This window comes from Rhinoraja longicauda, chromosome 6 (genome assembly GCF_053455715.1).
Source record: "Rhinoraja longicauda isolate Sanriku21f chromosome 6, sRhiLon1.1, whole genome shotgun sequence".
Classification (NCBI taxonomy): Eukaryota; Metazoa; Chordata; class Chondrichthyes; order Rajiformes; family Arhynchobatidae; genus Rhinoraja; species Rhinoraja longicauda.
The window spans coordinates 17,048,909-17,072,477 of record NC_135958.1 but is presented as its reverse complement, the minus strand read 5'-3'; the positions used below and the strand labels follow the sequence as shown (position 1 = coordinate 17,072,477).

Sequence of the window (23,569 nt, the reverse complement as noted above, 5' to 3'; positions counted from 1 at the left end):
ATCTGCTGCTGGGATTTTGTTGGTAGAGTTCTGTTCTACAGAGTGCCTTTCAGTGCTCGGAACATTGCCTGCTATAACATCCAGGTGGTGGGACAGGAAAGTGTTCTGAAGGCAAATGGAGTGAACATGGGAGAGGAGGGGAAGGCAGCAAAACAAAAAAACTGGTAAATAAAGCAGAAATGTCGGAAAAACTCAAGGTCAGGTACCATCTATGAAGAAATAGTTAACATCTCAGGTTTGAAAAAGACAACATGCAAGTCTTGACAGCAGAGAAGATGAAGGAGATTAGTGGGTGGACAAACAAATTTCTCTTTCCACAGATGCAACCTGACCTGAGATTTTTCATCGTTTTATTCTTTTCTTTCAGATTTCCAACTTTTGTTTGATTTTCATTTACTTTGGGAAGGTGTTGGTTTTTAAAAAGGGAATTGAAAATGTCCATATTTCCCCAGTGGAAAGTTTCAAAATACTTATCCTAGTGAAAGTTCTTCCACAATTCTATTTTTAAAAACATGTTGGATAAAGTTCCCTGATATTCATCGGGCTTAGGAGGGAGAGGTAGATCAGCCACGATTAAATGGCAGAGCAGACCCGATGCTTTATCCAACATTTTGTACAATTTCATAGTTGGTGAAGAAATGCACACTCGATGTTTTACATAACTGATGTTTTTAAGCACACTCGATTGGGTATTGACATGTATAGAGAACTGGTTGGCAGACAGGAAGCAAAGAGTAGGAATTAACAGGTCCTTTTCAGAATGGCAGGCAGTGACTAGTGGGGTGTTGCAAGGCTCAGTGCTAGGACCCCAGTTATTTACAATATATATATTAACAATTTAGACGAGGAAATTAAATGCAAGATCTGCAAGTTTGCAGATGACACAAAGCTGGATGGCAGTGTGAGCTGTGAGGAGGATGCTATGAGGCTGGTGACTTGGATAGGTTGGGTGAGTGGGCAGATGCCGTATAATGTGGATAAATGTGAGGTTATCCACTTTGGTGGCAAGAACAGGAAGGCAGATTATTATCGAATGGTGTCAGATTAGGAAAAGGGGAGGTGCAACGAGACCTGGGTATGCTTGTACATCAGTCACTGAAAGTAAGCATGCAGCGAAGCAAAATAATGGAACGTTGGCCTTCATTTTGAGAGGATTTGAGTTTAGGAGCAAGGAGGTCCTATTGCAGTTGTACAGGGCCCTGGTGAGACTGCACCTGGAGTATTGTGTGCAGATTTGGTCTCCTAATTTAAGGAAGGACATTCTTGCTATTGAGGGAGTTTACCAGGTTAATTCCGGGATGGCGGGACTGACATAAGATGAAAGAATGGGTCGACTGGGCTTGTATTCACTGGAGTTTAGAAGGATGAGAGGGGATCTTATAGAATCATAAAATTCTTAAGAGATTGGACAGGCTAGATGCAGGAAAAATGTTCCCCATGTTGGGAGAGTCCAGAACCAGGGATCAATTTAAGAATAAGGGGTAGGTTATTTATGACTGAGATGAGGAAAAACCTTTTCACCCGGGGAATTGTGAATCTGTGGAATTCTCTGCCACAGAAGGCAGTGGAGGCCAATTCACTGGATGTTTTCAAGGGAGAGTTAGATTTAGCACTTAGGGCTAACAGAATCAGGGATATGGGGGAAAGCAGGAACGGGGATTTTGGATGATCAACCATGATCATATTGAATGGCGGTGGTGGCTCGAAGGGCCGAACGGTTTACTCCTGCACCTACTTTCTATGTTTCTATGATAGGCACTTACACGAGGCAAGATCTTTGAAAACCCAGGATCGAACAAGAACCCATAAGATTTTAATATGGTTGCTGACGTAATACACTAGCCACAGTAAACAATTAGTCACTTTGACGTCTGCCAGCCTACTGGCAACTTTCCAGGTGTAAACTTTTAATGTATACCTTTCAAAACCACATCAGTCAACAGGGAGTACTATGCAATAAACCCATTGACAAAGATAAGGTTTACAAGTAGCACTTCACAGCAAGTTGGCTATGCGCCAGTAAGTAGTATTTCTGCAACCACAAAAGGTGTTTTCCAAATAATTTGCACACTCAAACTCTTCACATAAGAGTGGTTCATAACAAGTTGAACATTTCCACAGATATTAAATGGGAACAAAATGCAAAACTTCATTTGTATTCTGAAAAATTAATGTACATGTGGAAGTTTCCTGGAAATATATAATATTTGGTTTCCAGTATCAAAATTATGCCTGCCATACTGGCAATTGGTAATTGGCAATCACAACATGCCAGAATGGTATTAGTTAGTGATTCATTTCAATTTCACATTACGTCATCCAATAATTTCTTTAGACCAAGAGGAGTTGATGCAAACAATTGGGTACAAACAGGTTTTCCAAAAAATAATAAAATTCTTTCCAAAACAGCAGTCGTAACAAAGATGCTGATAACCATCTCAACTCAATCTCTCTGCAAACCGTTCCACTCTTTGTTAAATTACCCTTTCTAGTCACAAGAGACTGCAGCTCCAAAGGCAAGGCAAAACTACTTGAGGATCCTGTAAATAGCTTCCATTGCCTCATATTGGAACATCAAAAAAGTAGTGGATTTGATGCCATTATAGCTGTGCTTTAGCTACTGCTTTGACGTGAGCAGGCCAACTACATATCAAAATGGCTTATTCTGCTGTTGCTATTGACTCTTGTTTTGAGCTTCTGGTACCCCCAGGTGCTGACAAGAATGGGATGCCATCCCACAACAGTGTGTGACCAGGCTGGTGACCAGCATGAGGAGGAGGTGCCAGGCTGTTATGGCTGTGTATGGTTCTTCCACACGCTACTGTGGCTCCTGTTTATTAAATGAATAAATTGTTAAATTGCCAATATGTCTTGTTTCTTCAGACTTCAATCATCCAATCCACCAAACAACACCGAACAAGAGTCAATGGCAGAATAAGCTGTTTGGCATTGGCAGAGAAGATTTGGCAAATCTTTCATGGGCGCAACCCATATACTCAGCTCTGCTGCTCATCCCACAAATGCATGTTCCTTACAAATGTGGCACCATTTAAAAGGGAAATAAACAGGCTTTCCAACGGTATAAGATTTATTGCCAATAAGCATTGTTACAACAAAGAAATAATCTACCAAACACAAATTTCCTTACTTTTTGTGCTATGTTTATGTTTCGATAAGATCCACTCTCATCTTTCTAAATTCCAGTGTATACAAGCCTAGTCACTCCAGTCTTTCAACCTTACTTCAGTCCAACCCGCTGAAAACCTGAACACCATTGCCATTTTTAAACCCAATAGCTCAAATATAAATAATCTTCCACTTTCCATTCTTAATAACGTTTTCTGCATCTTATCATATCATATATATACAGCCGGAAACAGGCCTTTTCGGCCCACCAAGTCCGTGCCGCCCAGCGATCCCCGTACATTAACACTATCCTACACCCACTAGGGACAATTTTACATTTACCCAGCCAATTAACCTACATACCTGTACGTCTTTGGAGTGTGGGAGGAAACCGAAGATCTCGGAGAAAACCCACGCAGGTCACGGGGAGAACGTACAAACTCCTTACAGTGCAGCACCCGTAGTCAGGATCGAACCTGAGTCTCCGGCGCTGCATTCGCTGTAAAGCAGCAACTCTATCGCTGCGCTACCGTGCCGCCCTTGTCCTATCTTGTCCTAAACCTTTTTAATGATCTACGTTATCCAAATGTACTTTAATCATAATGCCATGCACATTAAAAATATATATTTTCAGGACAATATGCCTCTAAACATTCAAAATGTACCAAGCCCATTTGTCCGTATCCTAAAGTTCTGATCCTGACATACGGTATATTATAGTATGCCCTTCACTTCAGCAGGTTGATCGTTACATTTGAATTCACTCCATAATCTGAAGCAGCTAGTTTTGCCAATTTAGGACCCTCCTCAAATACAATTGGCAAAGCTATCGACATTAAAAAAGATAGCCAAGAGATTCTACCCTCATCAAATTGCTGAAAGCTTACTTTTCATTTGCATAACTCAGCAATATTGAAGCAATTGTGGCACCTTAACAGCAATTTAAGGAATTGTAAAATGAAATGAGATTACATCTGCATTTCTAAGTAAATAAGCCCGTCGCACAACCATTTACAGAAAATCTATTTTTTCTCCTTTTCCCACCTAGGATGCCTACAGTAATACCCGAAGCATAGAATTCAAAGCAAGGCATGCAAGGTCAAATCCCCAGGAACACAAGGTCACACTTGACAAAAAAGCATCATGCATTATTAACCAAGCCATATAATGCATTAACACCAGCTGCTATTTTAATTGTTACTTTCTCATTATTCATATAATTACAGATTTAGAAAACAAGATGGGTCATATTCAACTCATTCTAAATACCTCTGTGCTTCATGTTAGTAACTCCATTACCAACAATGCTAGGCTTTATTACTATATCAAAATAAACACCACAGAATAGAAACAATGACAAAGAGGAAAAAATATCTTTAAAGCTTCAATGTGAAAATTGACAACTTGTTTAAGGATTAAGGATAAAACAAATACCATGTTTCAGATGATAGATTGAGGGACCAGAATAGAAACTGCTCCCTTACTCGCCTTAAATAAATGATTGTGATAGCAGCATATTAACAATAATTGGGTATCAACTTCTCCAATAAAGTATAGATCAATTAGTTTTCCTAATGCAATTAATTTACTACACTTACTGTGCCCTCCATGTTTGGGACAAAGACCCATCATTTATTTATTTGCCTCTGTACTTCACAATTTTAGATTTGTAATAGAAAGAAAATCTCACATGGTTAAAATGCACATTGACAGATTTTATTAAAGCCCATTTTTATACATTTTGGTTGCACCATGTAGAAATTACAGCTGTATTTAGACATGGTCCCCCTATTTCAGGGCACCATAATGTTGGGACACTTGGCTTCACCGGCGTTTGTAATTGCTCAGGTGTGTTTAATTGCCTCCTTAATTCAGGTATAAGAGAGCTCTCAGCACCTAGCCTTTCCTCCAGTCTTTCCATCACCTTTGGAAACTTTTATTGCTGTTTATCAACACGAGGACCAAAGTTGTGCCAATGAAAGTCAAAAAAGCCATTATGAGACTGAGAATCAAGAATAAACTGTTAGAGACATCAGTCAAACCATAGGCTTACCAAAATCAACTGTTTGGAACATCATTAAGAGGAAAGAGAGCACTGGTGAGCTTATGAATCACAAAGGGTCTGGAAGGCCAAAGAAGACCTCCACAGCTGATGACAGAAGAATTCTCTCGAAAAATAAAGAAAAATCCCCAAACACCTGTCCAACAGATTAGAAACACTCTTCGGGAGTCAGGTGTGGATTTGTTAATGACCACTGCCCACAGAAGACTTCTTGAACAGAAATACAGAGGTTACACTGCAAGATGCAAACCACTGGTTAGTTGCAAAAATAGGATGGCCACGTTACAGTTTGCCAAAAAGTACTTAAAAGAGCAACCATAGTTCTGGAAAACAGTCTTGTGGACAGATGAGATGAAGATTAACTTATATCCGAGTGATGACAAGAACAAAGTATGGAGAGAAGGAACTGCCCAAGATCTAAAGCATACCACCTGATCTGTGAAACACGGTGGTGGGGGTGTTATGGCCTGGGCATGTATGGCTGCTGAAGGTACTGGCTCACCAAGCTTCAATAGACAATAAGTGCAGGAGGAAGCCATTCGGCCCTTCAAGCCAACACCGCCATTCAATGTGATCATGGCTGATCATTCTCAATCAGTACCCCGTTCCTGCCTTCTCCCCATACCCCCTGACTCCGCTATCCTTAAGAGCTCTATCTAGCTCTCTCTTGAATGCATTCAGAGAATTGGCCTCCACTGCCTTCTGAGGCAGAGAATTCCACAGATTCACAACTCTGACTGAAAAAGTTTTTCCTCATCTCAGTTCTAAATGGCCTACCCCTTATTCTTAAACTATGGCCCCCTGTTCTGGACTCCCCCAACATTGGGAACATGTTTCCTGCCTCTAACGTGTCCAACCCCTTAATAATCTTATACGTTTCGATAAGATCTCCTCTCATCCGTCTAAATTCCAGTGTATAAAAGCCTAGTCGCTCCAGTCTTTCAACATATGATAGTCCTGCCATTCCGGGAATTAACCTAGTAAACCCACGCTGCACGCCCTCAATAGCAAGAATATCCTTCCTCAAATTTGGGGACCAGAACTGCACACAGTACACCAGGTGCGGTCTCACTAGGGCCCTGTACAACTGCAGGACCTCTTTGCTCCTATACTCAACTCCTCTTGTTATGAAGGCCTTCATTGATGATACAACTGCTGATGGTAGTAGCATAATGAATTCTGATGTGTTTCTGAAGTTCAAACAAATGCCTCAAAACTCATTGGCCGGCAGTTCATTCAACAGCAAGAAAATGATCCCAAACATACTGCTAAAGTAACAAAGGAGTTTTTCAAAGCTAAAAAATGGCCATTTCTTAAGTGGCCAAGTCAATCACCCGATCTGAACCCAATTGAGCATGCCTTTTATATGCTGAAGAGAAAACTGAAGGGGACCAGACCCCAAAACAAGCATAACCTAAAGATGGCTGCAATATAGGCCTGGCAGAGCATCGCCAGAGAAGACACCCAGCAACTGTGATGTCCATGAATTGGACTTCAAGCCGTCATTGCATGCAAAGGCTATGCAACAAAATACTAAACATGACTACTTTAATTTACATGACATTGCTGTGTCCCAAACATTATGGTGCCCTGAAATGGGGGGCAGGGTAATTTTTTCTATTACAAATCTCAAATTGTGGAGTACAGAGGCAAATAAATAAATAATGGGTCTTTGTCCCAAACATTATGGAGGGCACTGTATGTAGTAGCCCTTTATTGAATGACAGTTCATAAACTGTATTAAATTGATAGTGAAGAGTTCAGACATCAAACCAGCAGTTCTTTACTTAAAATCTCCATCAAGCTAGCAGTTTAATAAATGTCTTTTTACACAATGATATTGTCATCTATCCTAGCAAACTCCAATTATATGGGAAGACAAGTCAACTATTTTGCACTGTATGTAGTAGCCCTTTATTGCAAATAGTTCATAAACTATATTAAATTGATAGTGAAGAGTTCAGACATCAAACCAGCATAGTCCTTTACTTAAAATCTCCACCAATCTCCTTTAATAAATGTCTTCTTACACAATGATATAGTCAACTATCCAAGCAAACACCAATTATATTGGAAGACAAGCCAACTATTTGCAGATAAATTTTCACTTTAGGAATGAACATTTTAATGTTGATTCTCAATGGCCGATTCAAATATTCAAGATAAGGAAGAGAGGGGATCTTATGGAAGAATAAAATTCTTAAAGAATTGGACAGGCTAGATGCAGGAAAAAAAATCCCGATGTTGGGGGAGTCCAGAATCAGGGGTCACAGTTTAAGAATAAGGGTTAGGCCATTTAGGACTGAGATGAGGAAAAACTTCACCCAGAGTTGTGAATCTGTGGAATTCTCTGCCACAGAAGGCAGTGGAGGCCAATTCACTGAAAGTTTTCAAAAGTGCTAGAAATAGTTCTTAGGGCTAAAGGAATCAAGAGACATGGGGATAAAAGCAGGAACAGGGTACTGATTTTAGATGATCAGCCTTGATCATATTGAATAGCGGTGCTGGCTCAAAGGGCCGAATGGTCTACTCCTGCGCCTATTTTTTAGGTTTCTATGTGGAGAGTTCCACAATCTTAAGTAGTATAAGAAGATAACTGCAGATGCTGGTACAAATCGAAGGTATTTATTCATAAAATGCTGGAGTAACTCAGCACGTCAGGCAGCATCTCAGGAGAGAAGGAATGGGTGACTAAAAGTTGGTTAATCAGTTCCATGGTTCACATCCATGTATGCCTCTTGGGATCACATTGTCCCTTGCCAACAATTGGCCATCCTGCCAGAGGTCATCTGTTGCTGGACTAGTGATATTTTCTTGCTTGCAGTTCCTTACCCCCCCCCCCCCCCCCCCCCCCATCAGTCTTTGGAAGGGTCTAAAGATCCGAACAGTCAGTTATCCATTTTCTCCACAGTTCTACCTGACCCATTGAGTTACTCCAGTATTTGTTGTCCATCTTTGGTATAAAGCAGCACCCGCAGTTCCTTTTTGTTAATCACTTCAGGGTGTGTGTCACATGAGTAGCTAAGTTTCACAAGTAAAGAAAGTGCTCTGTCTCAAAAGTCCAACAGAATTTATCTTAGGGAACCTTTAAATGTCAAATGCAGAATACAACTTCTTACTCTATAATCCTCAATCTCACTATTTTCATTTATCCGCTGAGAAACAGCTTTGAAAATTAGCTTGATCAAACACACCACTGAGTTATAATGAAAATTGAAACTGGGTAGCAATGGTGGGAATTTTTTTTGGATTGAAAATAATTTCATTCCATTCCCCACAAATGGGTAGTTCTTGCCTTTGAACAACCTACTGCAACTACCAAGTTACTTCAAATTATTACCAGTTAGCAATATGCCTTCCACACATGGAAAGCAGCAGCAAATAGGAAATGCAGTAGGCCCAACTGTTGTGCTGTTCATCATTAAAGTGTCTCCTGGTTACACCCAGAAAATTATGAAACAGAAAACATCCTAAACGAATTCAAAGGAGTAAACCTATATAGATCAAGAAAATGCCCCCATTATTACATTAAATTTAGTTCACCACCATGGGGTCTGCAATCTGCACAATCAATAAAGCTACACAGCCGTGCAACATTTTGTGGAAAAAGGTCACATGGAGCTAGGAAGTCATAGTTTTAAAAATACTTAAAAACCAAAATTAGCACCATGTACAGTTGCATTTATGAAGTCTCAAAAATAATAGGAAGCTTTTATTGACTTCCCAATTATGTAACCAGTACTTCATTCAAAGGGAACAGAGCTGAGCCAGTCTTGAGCAATGGGCAGACGAGGAAACACAATCCGCAGATAAATTCCACTTATTTCCAGCTCGTAGTAAAATAATGAAACATCCCATAAATCTATACCAATCTTTGTATGGTATGTCTTTAGCATTTTATTTCCATTTAACTCATTAGCCTACCACTTGTTTTAACATGTAACTTTTATCAATGTATATGATCAGCTAAGTGATGCCATTAGAACTCAGTATTTTCTTCATGTAGCTACTTTTATTTGTATCTAAATGCATACATGCAGAACTTTTGGCGAGCTCAGAAATGTCCATAGCTAACAATCTGTAAAACTTTCTACTGTCATACTTTAGTACTCAAGCCTCACAAAATAGAGAATATGGCAAATTCACACCAGGGTTGTTCTGCTCATTGAACTTCAATTAATCAACTTGATTCTGGTGAGAATTTTAAAAAACATTAGGAAATCACCATCCATAACCATCAATCTGAAGAAGAGTCCCGACCTGAAACAATGTCTGTCCATTTCCTCCACAGATATTGCCTGACCCGCTGAGTTCCTTCAGCAGTTTGTGTTTACCTCAAGATTCCGATGCCAGCGGCACAGCAGGCGGAGCCTGGATTTGTTCCTAACCTTCAGTACCGTCTGTGTGGAGTTAGCGCATTCACCCTGCGACCGCACGGGTTTCGTCTGGGTGCCCAGTTTTCCTCCCACATCCCAAAGGCATGTGGTCCTGTAGATTATTTAGCCTTCAAAAGTTGCCACTCGTGAAAAGAGTGGACCGGAAAGTGGGAGAACATGAAATGTGTGAAGTGTTCGGTGGGTTGAAGGGCCCGTTTCCGCGTTACATCACTAGACAGAACCTGCGGTTTCTTGTGTCTCTATCTATAACTAACTCCAATGCCAAAAATAACTACCCAGAAAAATATTCACCATGCAGTTTCTTTGAAAAACTCTGATCAGATAAAAATTCTACACGATTCAAAAGACTTTCTCTTTGCATCAAAATCTTACAAAAAAAATTCAAACTCAATTATCCTCATTTGCAACTTTGTGCTGAACCAGCTTATCAAAATCATCATATGCAGTACAACACCGTACCAACATAATGCAACCTTGTTTCCCTTTTGACCACAGGGTTGAGATGCCAGCTACCCTACCACACAACTTTCACAGTTGTCCTGATCTTCCATGAAGGAGGCCTGCTGAGAGATTTTGGAATGATGAGGCACCAGAGAAAGGCCGACGAAATCATTTGAAAAGAAATTTGAAGGCCGAGCCAATTGCTTTCTGTCTCCCAACCCCATTCTGCACTGGATTCTCAAACCAGCGCCAACTTATACTATTTTTAATTTTGGATCATCATGAATATCAAACTAGAATAAAGCTTGATGTTGTGAAAGTCAAGATTTTGCTTCATGACTCAAAACAGAACAAAACTGCTTCCCACAAGTAATTTTAAAATATTACAAAAATATAGGTGAATGAGGGGAAGTGCACAACTGACTTTGGGAGAAATCGACCATTTGGGCAATTACCAGAAATGCATATGGAACTTTTACAAGTATATGCAGTTTGGATAAACATATGCAAAGCCAATTAGATAATTTCCTTTAAAGTGATTTGAAATATTGTAATTTTTTTTACATTTTTCTTTTGCAAAGGAGGCAAAGACTAATTTATTGGAAGCCCGATTATTGTGGGCCATTTGTCTATAGAGCAAATCGATAAAAGCCAAAAATTGAGTGGGTTGGAAACAAAAAAGTGGGCAATTACCAGTTGTTCAACAAATTGAGAGCATAACAAATTATATTCACCTATATTCTCTTATAGCCTCAGGACATCTGAAAAATATCCACAGATAAAGCACCACTTAAGTTTTAGTTACTGCTGTAAAGACACGAGACATTTTTCTTGAATAATATTTAACATAAAATGCCCATACAATATTAGCCAAAGTCTCCTGTTCAAGGCTGGCATGGGATTTTAGATTTCCATCTGCAAAGATAGTTTTATATGTCACCCATAAGGCTGAACCTCCATTAATGCAACAGTCCCCAAGAGAAACACAGATGCCAGAGAGTGGGTTCTTTGTGCTGAAAAATCTGTCATGTGAGCACTAGCAACATCTAGGAGTATAGCCACTGAAGAGCTACCCCAATGTGAAGAGAATTTAAGTTATAAAAGGACATTTACAACTGTAGAAAGCAAATGAATAGTTTACATTTGCCACAGAAGAAAAGCACATCAAAACAACTGGTGAGCTTATTCAAAAACAGTGCAATAACTTGATGGGAGAAATGACGCCGAGCAAAATCTATATTTGAATGCAAGTGCCATCTACAACACTCATCTAGTCGAGAATACTCATTTTAATTCCATGGACTCCAAATTAAAATGCCCAAATATTAACTGTTAAGTCTAATAATGATTAGTAATAAATTCATGCAATGAATTGTGCTACATTTTTTGCAATAATTAATTTCCTAATGGGACCAATGTCAGAAATTCATTGGAAATTGTACAAAACTTGTGTAACACAAGAAATCTTATTGCTTCTCACTAATCTATGCAACATTGTACAATGTTAAGTTCCCTTTCAAGTTGATACCATTTCTAGTTACCCATGTGTAGCCCCCCCCCCCTAAAGTTTAACAAATCCCAAACATTTGCAAAAATCACTGAAGGACTCACCAATACCAGTTAATCAATTATGGTTCAGGTTCTATCACATCCAATATCAACACTCGCCAGGACTACACTTGTTGTCAGCACTGCTATAAAATCTCACCACAAGGAAAGATTGCTACACTCTCCCAAAGAAAATGTAGTAATATTAACAATAAGATCCAGAAAAACATATTGTTCTAACAATGAAATAACCCACAGTTCTGTTTCACCTATGCATATTAGACCCGGAATCTATATTTTAAAAAGTCACATAAAATTAATGTATTGGTCCAATCCATTAACATAAACATGCAGTCAAAATTGTAAAGCAATGTTTAAAATATTCATACATATTAAAAACAGTACATGCTATTATATCTGAAACCCATCCGGCTGCAGATTTTTGATTCTTAACAGTAACCCTATGCTTGGACTCCATGGACGTATGAAAAAGCACCCTCAAAATGAGTTTGTATAACAAATGGAAAGTGTGTTTTTTTTCATTTAACTGCCACAGAAAAGATTACTATTCTTAACCACCGCGATCAACATTTTCACTTCCTTAACAGAAAAATTCAATAGTGAAACCCCGTTCGGATAGCTTGTTCTACAGTTGCAGAATTCATTATTTTTCTCCATTTTGGATGGAAAAGATCCATTTGTAAACAGCTCGATATTAACGAAGTGACATAACGCTCTCCTTTAACGAGGGTTACTAGTGAACGGTATTGCCTTCACGCTGTTACGAGAATGATCAGCGTAGTGGGACAAAGACCTTTCACTTGCAGCATGCGAAACATGAATGGACCTAATCGCTTTAGAGTAAATCGCACGCTCTGACTCAGCCCGCCCAACAGTAGGCACCATTTTCTTCACGAAAAAAAAAAAGGCTGAGCAACCCTGGATTGGAAAGGAAGGAGGGCACGTGTGCGCGCACACACGCCAAATATACAAAAAAAAGACATTTAATTCAGTACCCTGGTGAATTTTAAATTATTTTCTGCCTACTCAATATGCCAAGAATAATCGATGCGTTATTGATATGTTGTGCCATCCATACTACCAAGGACATGAATGGAGACGGTACATCACTAACGCGTGATCAGAAACATGGCCTGTTACATTACACAACTGTGTTGCTCCGATACCACGTTTTACAGAACAATTGTTTTAAGGTGGCAACCCCAAGACTCATTTACCGAACTGACACCATCGAAAGATGGTTGACGTCTTTAATCGTTGTAAGGGTTAGAAACTCACCAAATAAAATTAGAAAATACAAATTCAATATATCAAAGCTATAAATTCGATGGTTCAAGCCATAAAAAGTGTTCTCCTTTTCGATACGAGCAAACCAACGTATATATCCTGCAACTTCAATTTGTGTTAATTGTCAAAGGATCGCTGATGCTAGTTTTATACGAAATAAAATATATTGGAATTTTACCAAACTCCAACGTAGAAACAGATGGGGCAAATGGCAAAACTTATAATCGATGAAAACCGTCATTAAAACAAATAATCAGGCAATATTATTGTAATTATCGCACTAATGGATATATCAAAAGAACGACAAAAATACCGTCAAAGTGCATTGGATTGATGTACGAGACCAAAATAATTAAATCTAAAATAGGTGAATACGAATATTCAATTATTGTTATCCTTGAGGGAAGTTTCGCATGTAAAATAACCTGCAGTCAAAACGGGGGGTGGGGGGGGGGGAAGAAACAGCGACATCACAACTTCTTTTCACGAAAGATGAACGAATGGGCGTTCTAAGTACTAAACACCGTACGTGGAACGGTCTGAACACATTGAAGCAAAACGTTTTTGTTACACGCGTCAAATTCTTACTGCAATTACTTTTCGGATCTTTTAGAAATAGATGTTTGTCCCAAACGTTTCAGTAAAATTAGGCTATCCCCCGATACCAAAATCATGAAGTATCATGATTACTGGTATCACAGATAGCAACATCCATCGTCATTGATGAAACGAGATACAAATACGCATACATTTTACTGAGACGGGAAATCAATGTTCGATCGGAACGAAATGGCCAAACCTTCGAGAGTGTTAAAAAATCTCCAGGGCTTGAACCATGTAAAATTAAACACAGATTTTTAAAAAAACATTTCAACTTTTATATTGTGCTTCTCGCCTCTTCCCCCTTCCCCCCCCCCCCCCCCCCCCCAACCCTCCCAAAGGCAGTGGTTGCCGGACTTTGCAATCTCGCCCGCTGTTTGCCCCCGACCTACTTCGTTGTCGTGCTGCTGGCAGTAGCTGACCCGTTCATGTGCGAGCGGCAAGCTGGTGAAGGGTTGCTGGTTGTAGTGCTGTTGCTGCTGCCTGAAGCGGTGGATAACGTGCTCCTTGGTGAGGCGGACCCGCTGGTGTGCCCGCACGCAGTGGTCGCACAGATACTCGGCGCAGTCCAGGCAGCGGGAGGTTACCGGCGCTCCCTCATCGCAGGAGCTGCAGCCCGACGGCGAGCCCTTGGTGCGGCCCCGCCGCTGCCCACCGTCCAGCTCGTCCTCGGCCGCCGACACCACGTCCAGCAGGTTGTTGAGCAGCAGTAGGTCGGCGGGCAGCCCATCGTTGTCGGCGGACGGCATGCGGTGCTCACAGATGGGGCAGGCCAGCTCGGCGGCGCCGCAGGAGTTGGCCGACGAGGAGGAGGTAGAGGCGGCGGGAGGCGAGTGGCTGACCGGGCCGTTGCCCCCTCGCCGCCTCCTGCCGCCGTGAGCCTCCAGGCAGGCCTGGCATAGGGAGTGGCGGCAGGGCAGCAGCCGCAGCTCGTCGGCCTGAGGTAGCAGGGCGGCCGGGCTGGAGCGGGAGCGGGAGTGCGAGCCCGGCCCGGGTACCCGCAAGCAGCACAGGCCGCACTGTTGCTGCTGCTGCTCCTGCTGGCGCGCCGCGTCCGGCCGGCCCGGGCTCTGCTGCTCCTGCTGGCGCGTTGGAGGCAGCGGCTGCTGCTGCTGCTGCTCCGGGCCGCAGAACGGCGCGGCCATGGCGGCCTCGGAGCGTTGGTAGCAGTGCGGGTAGAAGCGGCCCTGGGCCAGCTCGGCCGGCCTGGAGGGCAGCCGCTCGGCTTCCTCAGCGAGAACCGCTCCCCTGTGAAGCGACCGAGAAATCCACATTGGCGGGCCGGCGGGGGCTCATATTCCCCCGGGGAGGCGCCGTGTGTGGGGTCGCTCGGTGTGTGTGTGAGTAGGTGGGTGAGGAGGGTGGGCGGGCAGGCCGGCCCGGGCGGGCGGCGGGGCTCCCTTTCTCTCTCTCTCTCTCTGTGTCTCTCTCTTCCCCCCCCCCTCCCTCCCTCCCACCCACCCCGTCAGGTCTACCCGAAGCCCCGCTTAAACCCCGCCGATGCTTCGGGCCCCCCCTCCCGCTCCTCCTCAGCCCACCGCCTCCACTTCCTCAGGCCCCCTCCTCCTCCTCCTGCCGCCGCCTCCCTCTGCTCTCCCGCTCTCTCCGCCTCAGCGTCTCCTCCGGCCTCGCGCTGCCGCCGCCGCACGCTCCATCTTCTGGCACTTTCTCTCTGGAGCAGCAGCCCGGCCGCCTCGCGCCCTCTATCTCTCTCGTTCGTTCGTCCGCTTGCTCTGCTCTCCGACGTGGGGCGGGGCGCCGCCGCGTTACGTCACCGCGCAGCCTGGCGTCAGGTGCGAACGCATCCATCCATTCATTCATGATTTTTTTAATACACACACACACACACACACACACACGCGCGCGCACGCGCATATATCCCATTCATAATTCCATCAGCGCGTTGTTTATTCCACCCTCACTACGGGGCGATTGGTGCGGTTGCAGCTCGGCCCGGAGTGCTGGACACGTGCTGCAGGGATGCTCAACCGCGCTGGCTCTCTCCATCTCCTTTCTTTGTTGCCGTGTTGGCGGAATTAACCCAGCTGCAAGTGAATGATTTGTCACATGCACTAATTTACTTATTTACCAAAGATGATTTAACTTCACACTGCCCGGTAAAATAATAAATAAAGACGAGCGTTCTACTTTTCGTCTCTAATTTTCATCTCCAACTAGAATGGTAAAAATACACATGTGTGCACTCAATGTAAATAGTATTGAGATCGCATGCCCTATCGGCGGAACTCGGTTAGTTCGACGATCGTTGGAATAAAGAATTATAAAGGTTTCAATTTCACTCCAGAGACTTGAGCACGAAAGTAGAACAACCCGGGGTGTTGAAATTGCCACGGAGTGCAGTCACACTTCCTGTTTGTGCATTACAGGACATAACATCCATCTGCTTTTATATCGATGGGAGTATTCTGTCACAACCATCGACACAACTGCAATGGACGATGGAATTGGGTGGTTGAGAATCATGGAATTCTTTCCCCAACTCCCACATAATTGCGTTCAGCTATAGTTATAGATCAAAGTGAAATAGATCTTTAATTCATTGTACTTTTACACATCTCAATCAAATCTCCCTCTGCTTCCTCAACGCCAGTCATTTTTACCGCAGCCCTTGCAACATCTCTGTATTTCTCCTCTGTAGACAGCCTTGTGATAGCATACTCTTCCTGCAATAATGTGACCAGAATTGTGTCTTAAATAGCAAACGTCTCAGCTATTGATGGAGGGCAGCTTGTTTACCGCATTTGGAAATCTGTAATTCTGCATTCCTCTCTCTCTTTGCACCTCAGTACCCTGCCCTTTGTTGTGCATTGTCCTATTTACCCTTCTCATAATCCCACCAAATAATCTCCAATTGCCCCAGTTCTACCGACGGAACCTAACCTTCACATTCAATCGAATGGGCAATTTTGCATCATCTCCAAATTACTTAATTACACCTTCTGCAGTAGAGATGATATCTATGATTTCCCACACAATATCTGAACTTCAACCAATAATCCAAAAAGCACAGATGGTCTGGAGCTTATCATATTTCTTTTTTATGAAAATTATCTCCCACATTCCCCACATCACAATAGCTATACTGCCAAAAAAACTTCATTGGTAATACCATAAGGAGTTCCTCTAAAGAACTGTATTATTTTCAGTCACATTTTACAGATGGAATGAGTTAAATCCAATGCAGGCATCATGCAGTATCCCATCACCGTTCCTGGTGTCGGTCTCAACTTAGTCAGTCGACTTATCTCTTTTGTCAGAAAGTTGAGAGTGCCAGGTCTACATCAGAGACACGAGTACTACAAAAATATTCCTTTGTCTATTGTCTAATGTGTCTGAGGTCATGAAATGTTTCTACTGGTCATCCTGTATAGAATCAAGGAAATACTGCATTTTTAGCAGGTCAGCTTCTGAGGTGAGAAGTTACACTAAAACCTTCTTTGCCGTTTTATTGGTCATATATAACTACTACAATTTTAAAATGTATGAGAATGATGTGCTGATCAACATTTATCTCTCAACACAATATCTGAAAGAGATTACCCACTAATAACTTTATTGCAGTTTGTGGGACCTTACGAAGTCTAACTTTGTCGATGTGTTTCCTATATCTCATCAGAGATTAGACTTATCTGTGCAATGTGCTGGAGGATTTGCTGGGGTCATGAAAGGCACTGCAAGAAATCTCATTGTGGTTCATGTGATTGCTGAGGCATAATCTTTGATTCTGTGCCACATTGTAAAATGACATGATGGCAAATTGCCAATCTCTTTATGTTGCACATAACCGTATTGCTCCAGCATGAGTGGTTTGTGATTAGTTGCTATGTGTAAAATGTTATTGAGATTACTATTGAATCTTGTATACATTATCGTCAAAGTAATTGTTTTTGTGTATATGTGCAGGCTTTTTGCTGTGAATTCTTTTGTACAGATCACAGACACCTTCCTGTGATATCTGTGACCATACAGCTACAAGCCCCTACTGAGAAGGAATCAGATAACTGGCAGTTATCTTATGACCTGAACTTGTCAATCTAATTATTATTCTTCAACTACCACACTTGATTTTTTTTAACCTGAGAACACCTTCAATCAGGAGAAGGTCTTCACCTTGAGTATTCTTCTGTTCATGCTGAATTGGCCGAGCCTGCTCAGTGATGGTCTACAATCCTTCAAAAATAACTGCATAAAATCTTCAACAACTGGCTCTTATTAAACCAGTTAATTTTATTGCCTTTGGTTTCCTTTGAGCATCGCCTTGACTTGATCAACATGTTCAAAGAAACTTTCCTACAGGCGGAATATAGGCATTAGGTTGTGGCTATAAAGAATTTCCATAGCTGAGATTGTCCTGAATTTCTCGGCTAGCATCCAAAGACTGCCAGACTGCATGTCTGACACCTAGTGCCCGATGAGTAGAAATTTGTTCCAATATTGGAACTAGTAATGTCATTTGGTTCCCGCTGAGTTACTCCAGCATTTTGTGTCTATCCTAGATACTGTTGTCAGCCTCCTCTCAGGCAATTGAATCCTAACCTGACTGCCAATCGATTTTCCTCCAAGTGGGTTTACATGAAGTATATCTTCCTTCCTTGTTGTGAATTCTCCCTGTCAAAATAGTCAGGTTTATTGTCACATTCACAAGTGCAGTGATTTACAGGTACAATGAAAAATCTTGCATGCAGCAGCATTGCAGGCACAAAGATTCAGAAAACGCACAAAAACATAAGTCATACATAAATTGCACATAGATTCTGCAAGATAGTTAAAAAAAAAGGATTGTGCAAAAATCAAGACATTACTGCAAAACACAATTCAGACAAGTCCACGGCAGAGCAAGGGATGGTATACATTATTACAATAACATGAAGAAGCAGACACAGCGGTGCCAGAATATGATGTTTAATATTCTATATTGCTTTTAATCAAAGGAAACACACATTTATCAGATCATTGTTACAATGTAACATTTAACACCTAAAACACCCAGCTTTCTCGGCTCCAAGCAGAGTAGTATTTCAGAATGCTACAGTTTTGTCGTGGTTCAAGGTGGGAGAAGGAGGTGAGGTGTAGGTTTCTCACACTTTCTCTTTCTCTGTCTCTCTCTCTCTCTCTTATACCTTGAGTGGCTGATGTAAAACACGCTACACAGGAGGTGTGGCACTGTCACAGTCACGTAGACCGTCACCCCCTGGTTGTTGACGTAATTATATATGATTACTGGGCATCGTTCAGATGAAAATATTATGCCCTCATTCAGGACCCGCCAAACAAGATACAATACAATACAATATATCTTTATTGTCACTGTACAGGGGTACAACGTGATTGGGAATGCGACTTCCATACGATGCAATAAATTAGTTAGCTAATCTACATAAATTTAGACAACCCAGAGAAACAAAATTAGAAACAGTTTTAAAACAGAATTAAGTGCAAATAGGTCTGTGCCGGGTCACTGTGCGACGTGACCATCCGACTCAGCAGGACCGGTTCAGAGCAGCTATGGCCCTGGGGATGAAGCTGTTCCTGAGTCTGGAGGTGCGGGCGTAGAAGGCCTTGTTTCATACCGTAGGTTAGTTAATGACTGAAGATGTGGTGAATTACTGGTGTGGAGGTGATGAAGCTTGAGGACTCTGTAGATTCACCCCAGTGAGAAGCTTTTTGGAAGTGAATTAAAAGAAGAATGAGTGGTGTGGTGACAGTCTTGTTCGACCCCAGATTACACAGAGATTGGGTCTGGGACAGACCCATTAATGAATCATAGTGTCATGGAGATAAACACAGAAACAAGGGCTTTGGTCCACTGAGATTGTGCCAACCATCAACCACCCATTTACATTATTTCTACGTTTTTGCTACATTCCCATCAACTCCCCTGCAGATTCTATCACTCACAAACATTATGAGAAATTTACTGCGGCCAATTAACTTGTTAACCCCCACATCTTTGGGATCAAGATGGAAGCAGAACACCTGGAGGTACTTTATGCTGTCAGGGAGAATGTGCAAACTCCACATCAATAGCACCCAAGGACAGGATGGAAGGCTGGTTTCTGGAAGGTGAGGCAGTGGTGCCAATCTGCTGACCAAAGATCATAGGTTGTGCAGCGCAATGGAGAAGATGGACGACCTGAGCACATTCTTGAGAGAGCCGGTTTTGAGGAAGATTCTGTGCAATAGCTGTTGGTCAAAGGCAGCCATTCCCAGTGATCAATGTTATTCTCTACACTCTTCTTGAACTTATTGCCTGGTAAAAATCATGTCTTGTACTTTGTGGTGGTTGAGAAGGAGCTTGGCAATAACCTTCCTTTGGCCAATATCGTGTGACCTTTCTGTAATTACTGCAGTTGGACTTGAGGATAGTCACAATTACAGCATCTCTGATCCCCCTGGCATGCTTGCCTCTTGTCATATGTCGGAGGTGAGGTCATGAATTTTCACCAGAAGTCTGCCTCCATTTTTAGTACCTCGGCAGAGATTGCATCAACTTAGGTCTTTCGATTGTTACATCGCTGTATTAACCCCTTGCCTCATTGAGGTAGCAGCAAGTGGGCAGTAGATTTCTAGCAAATCACTGCCCTGCCCTACCCCGCTCTCTACTATTTCTTCTCTCCCCTAGATTTCACACTGCCCCCCCCCCCTCTTCTCGCAGAAAGGGGTGTAAGAGTCACAGAGGTTGGATTATTAGAGGTATGTAAAGTGGAGGCAGAATCATTTATTGAGGATCAGAAGATTGAGGGCTAGAGGATCTGGAAGAGTTGAGGTCTGAAGTGGAAGATTGAATGGCAGACAGGCTTGAGGGCCCAGGTAGCCTAATCTAGCTGCTGTTTCCTGTGTTCTTTTATGACCTAAAGTTAATCTCTTTGCCTCAATGCCATTTTTTTTTTGCCTGATTATGTTCCTGTGTAATGCTCTGAGGATCTTATACTCCGTTAAAGCTATTGCATAAATGCAAGCTTTTCTTAAAATGTTTCCCTGTATAGATGTCACTTACTGACAAAATATGGGCTTTGAACACTGGGATAAGATCGGAGATTTCTCCCTTCAGCTATCAATAACAGTGAGTGAACAGTGAGCTGGTCACTGTTTAAAATTATGGTAGAGATGAGTTCTGCTTTTCAAACAGAACGTTCCGAGTCTTTGGAATTCTCTTCCTCAAGTAGAGTCTTGGAATATTTTTTAGGCAGAAGTAGGTAGATTGGAAATATGTAACGTGGAGGCAGATACATCTATAAAGGATCAAATAATTGATGGCTAGCAGGAAGTGGGCAGTTGGAACCAGGAGTAGATCCACCAAGGTTACATTTGGACTGATCCTTGCAGACAAGCTTGTCTGTGACCTCTGAGCCTTTCAGACTTTTGATAAGCAATTGGGTGAAAGGTTACTGGGGTCAGGCAGTCAGATCAGTAATGATGGTATTAAATGGCTGAGAAGGTTTGAGGGGACCACCAACCTACTCCTGATCCTAACTCATATGTACCACTAGCAGTGCCATCAAGCATCAGTGAAATTGTGTGAGAGCCCAGGACACAGGAATGGCAAATGACACCACAGAGAATAAGGTAGTGCAGTATCACTGGTGTCAGAAGCTGGCAAAGTACGGACCCTGGATGTAGCTCAATGAATGTCTGGTAATTATCATCTTGTGTTGGAGATGGTTATGTGTAAAATGGCGGCCTTGCTACTTAGACTACAACAGTGAACATATTTCACTGTGAGAGAGCTGTGGCCATCATAAAATATGCTACATAAATGCAAATGCATTTTTTTTTAACCATGAGGCTTGTCTTCCCCAAACCCCTTTTGCAATCCCCATCTTCCGTCCAGAGGAGACTCTCAATTTCCCTTTGGCTGGTGCAATAGCACAGAATTAGAGGGGTTCACAAGTTGATAAGTTCTAGGAGCAGAATTAGGCCATTCACCATTCAATCATGGCTGATCTACCTTTCCCTCTGAACCCCATTCTCCTGCCTTCGCCCCATAACCCGACACCCTTACTAATCAAGAATCTGTCAATTTCTGCCTTAAAAATATCCATTGACTTGGCCTCCACACCTGTCTGTGGCAATGAATTCCACAGATTTACCACCCTCTGACTAAAGAAATTCGTCCTCCATCTCCTGTCCAAAGGTACGTCATTTTATTCTGAAACTATGGCCTCGATCCTAGTCTCTCCCACTAGTGGAAACATCTTCTCCACATTCACTCTATCCAGGCCTTTCACTATTCGGTTTCTATAAGTTTCAATGAGGTCTCCCCTCATCCTTCTAAACTTTATCAACTAATCCCCTGGCACTGTCTCTGTGTTTTGTATTGATACTTGCAGATAGGTTTGTCTGTGACCTCTGACCTTTTCACACTTTTAAAGAAAACTCTTGCAGCTGTGGAGAGTAAATCGCCAAGGCCAACCCCATTTATACCTACACATTATCACAGACACTTTTCCCCATTTCCTGTATTAGAATCATCTTGGAATTAGTTCGGTGTGATAAGTACTAATGCACAAATTGGCTCACTATTTTTTCTAGCTGATGGGGAATGGATGGTTTTGACTCCAGAAGGAGGAGGTGTAGCTTTAATTACAAATCAGAGTTCAGAGCAATAAACACAGGGCGACACAGTCTGCTGGATAACCCAGGACAAAAGACCTTACAGACGCACTCTTAGAGACTCAGGAAGGGTTGTGGTCAGACAGATTTGTATGTTTGTCTGCAGTAGGTTGTTGCAACTATAAATTATTTGGCTTTTCGGAATGAATAGCAAGAAAATTATTTGCTAAGGGCAATGGTTTGGAAGGTCAGACAGGACTTTGGGATAATAAAACATTTGAAGATTTTATAAGCATATTTGGTAGGTGCGCAGGCTGAGTATTTTTGGCTTCTTCTTCTTCTTAAATCTTTGAGCTATTGCCACCCTGTTTTCCTGCCTTCAAACTTTGGAGAGATCAAAGCTTTCTACATTCCCACTTTGTCAATGGCTCAGAAAGTAAATGCAGCAAGTAACTAGAATGTAATTTTTCAGATGTCATATTAAACAGGTCGCATGTGCTGGGCATGCGGGAATCCTGTGCAACTACATGAAAAAGAGCAGCGTGGTTGTGTCTGGTATCTGATCAATACTTATCACTCAATACAAACTATTAAAATAGATGATCTTGCTATCATTTCATGTGGAAATTGGTGATTATGTTTCCAACATTAGACCAGAGACTAAACTTCATAAATCCCTGTCTTTCTGAATGAGTGGATGGTGATTTGGGAGTAGGTGATTGGACAGATTTTGAAATGGTTTGGAGGTGCTACGGATAGCACAGTTGGAAGAGCAAAGTGTGATATCACCAAGAATCCAGCCCTTCTTCAGGGAAGAGTAAAGTGATATGTTATGTGCTCGGACAAGGGATCATGACATGATGGAAACAGCAGAAGATGATTTTATGGATGGGCTGGTATGTGGAGTAGAAGGTGAGGGTCGAGGTGAAAGGGTAAAAATAGATTACCAGGAAATGGAATGACCAGTGAACTACTGTTTACGGTAAGTTTCAGATGCCTGTTAAAGAATGGTTATGTTTCAGATCTCTCACATGGAAAGCATGTCTTGTCCTTCCCAACACGATTCACAGCATTGGAGGATCCCAAGGTAGATGATCTTAAACCTGCTACAACTCAGAAGAAGGCCATTTAGGCTGTCGGGTCGATGCCACCTCCCTAGGGACCAATCCATCAGCCATTGTCTCTCTCCTTATTTCCCTGTACCTCTCCAATAATCTCTCTCAAATGCTCCAAAACTCCCCTTTGAGCTATATTAAACACTTACCTCCACCTAGGTACCTCCACCCTACCAGCACTGCTTTGGTTCCCCGTAACACCAGAACCTCTGGGGAGGATCCCTATATGGTTACATAGAGAACATGCTTGGAGTTGTGACCAGCAGCATTACCTGCTGCACCATTTTGTGGGGTCCTAACAGTATTATGGTACCTGTGATGGAGCAGGACATTGCAGATTATTCCATGCATAAAGTGACTGCATTAAGTATGAATCAATCAATGTGTAATCTCCGTGG

The 23,569-nt window shown here is 42.1% G+C and overlaps 1 protein-coding gene across 1 annotated transcript in view; it reads right to left on the bottom strand.

The window, feature by feature from the left end:
• The window catches only part of trim71 (tripartite motif containing 71, E3 ubiquitin protein ligase), a 34,689-nt gene extending 19,829 nt beyond the window's left edge, over positions 1-14,860 (bottom strand). Inside the window, exon 1 of the mRNA XM_078400576.1 lies at positions 13,875-14,860. Within this exon, the coding sequence (XP_078256702.1) occupies positions 13,875-14,756 (882 nt within the window). The 5' untranslated portion in view covers positions 14,757-14,860. The remainder of the gene's footprint in view (positions 1-13,874) is intronic.
• Between the last annotated feature and the right edge of the window lie 8,709 nt (positions 14,861-23,569).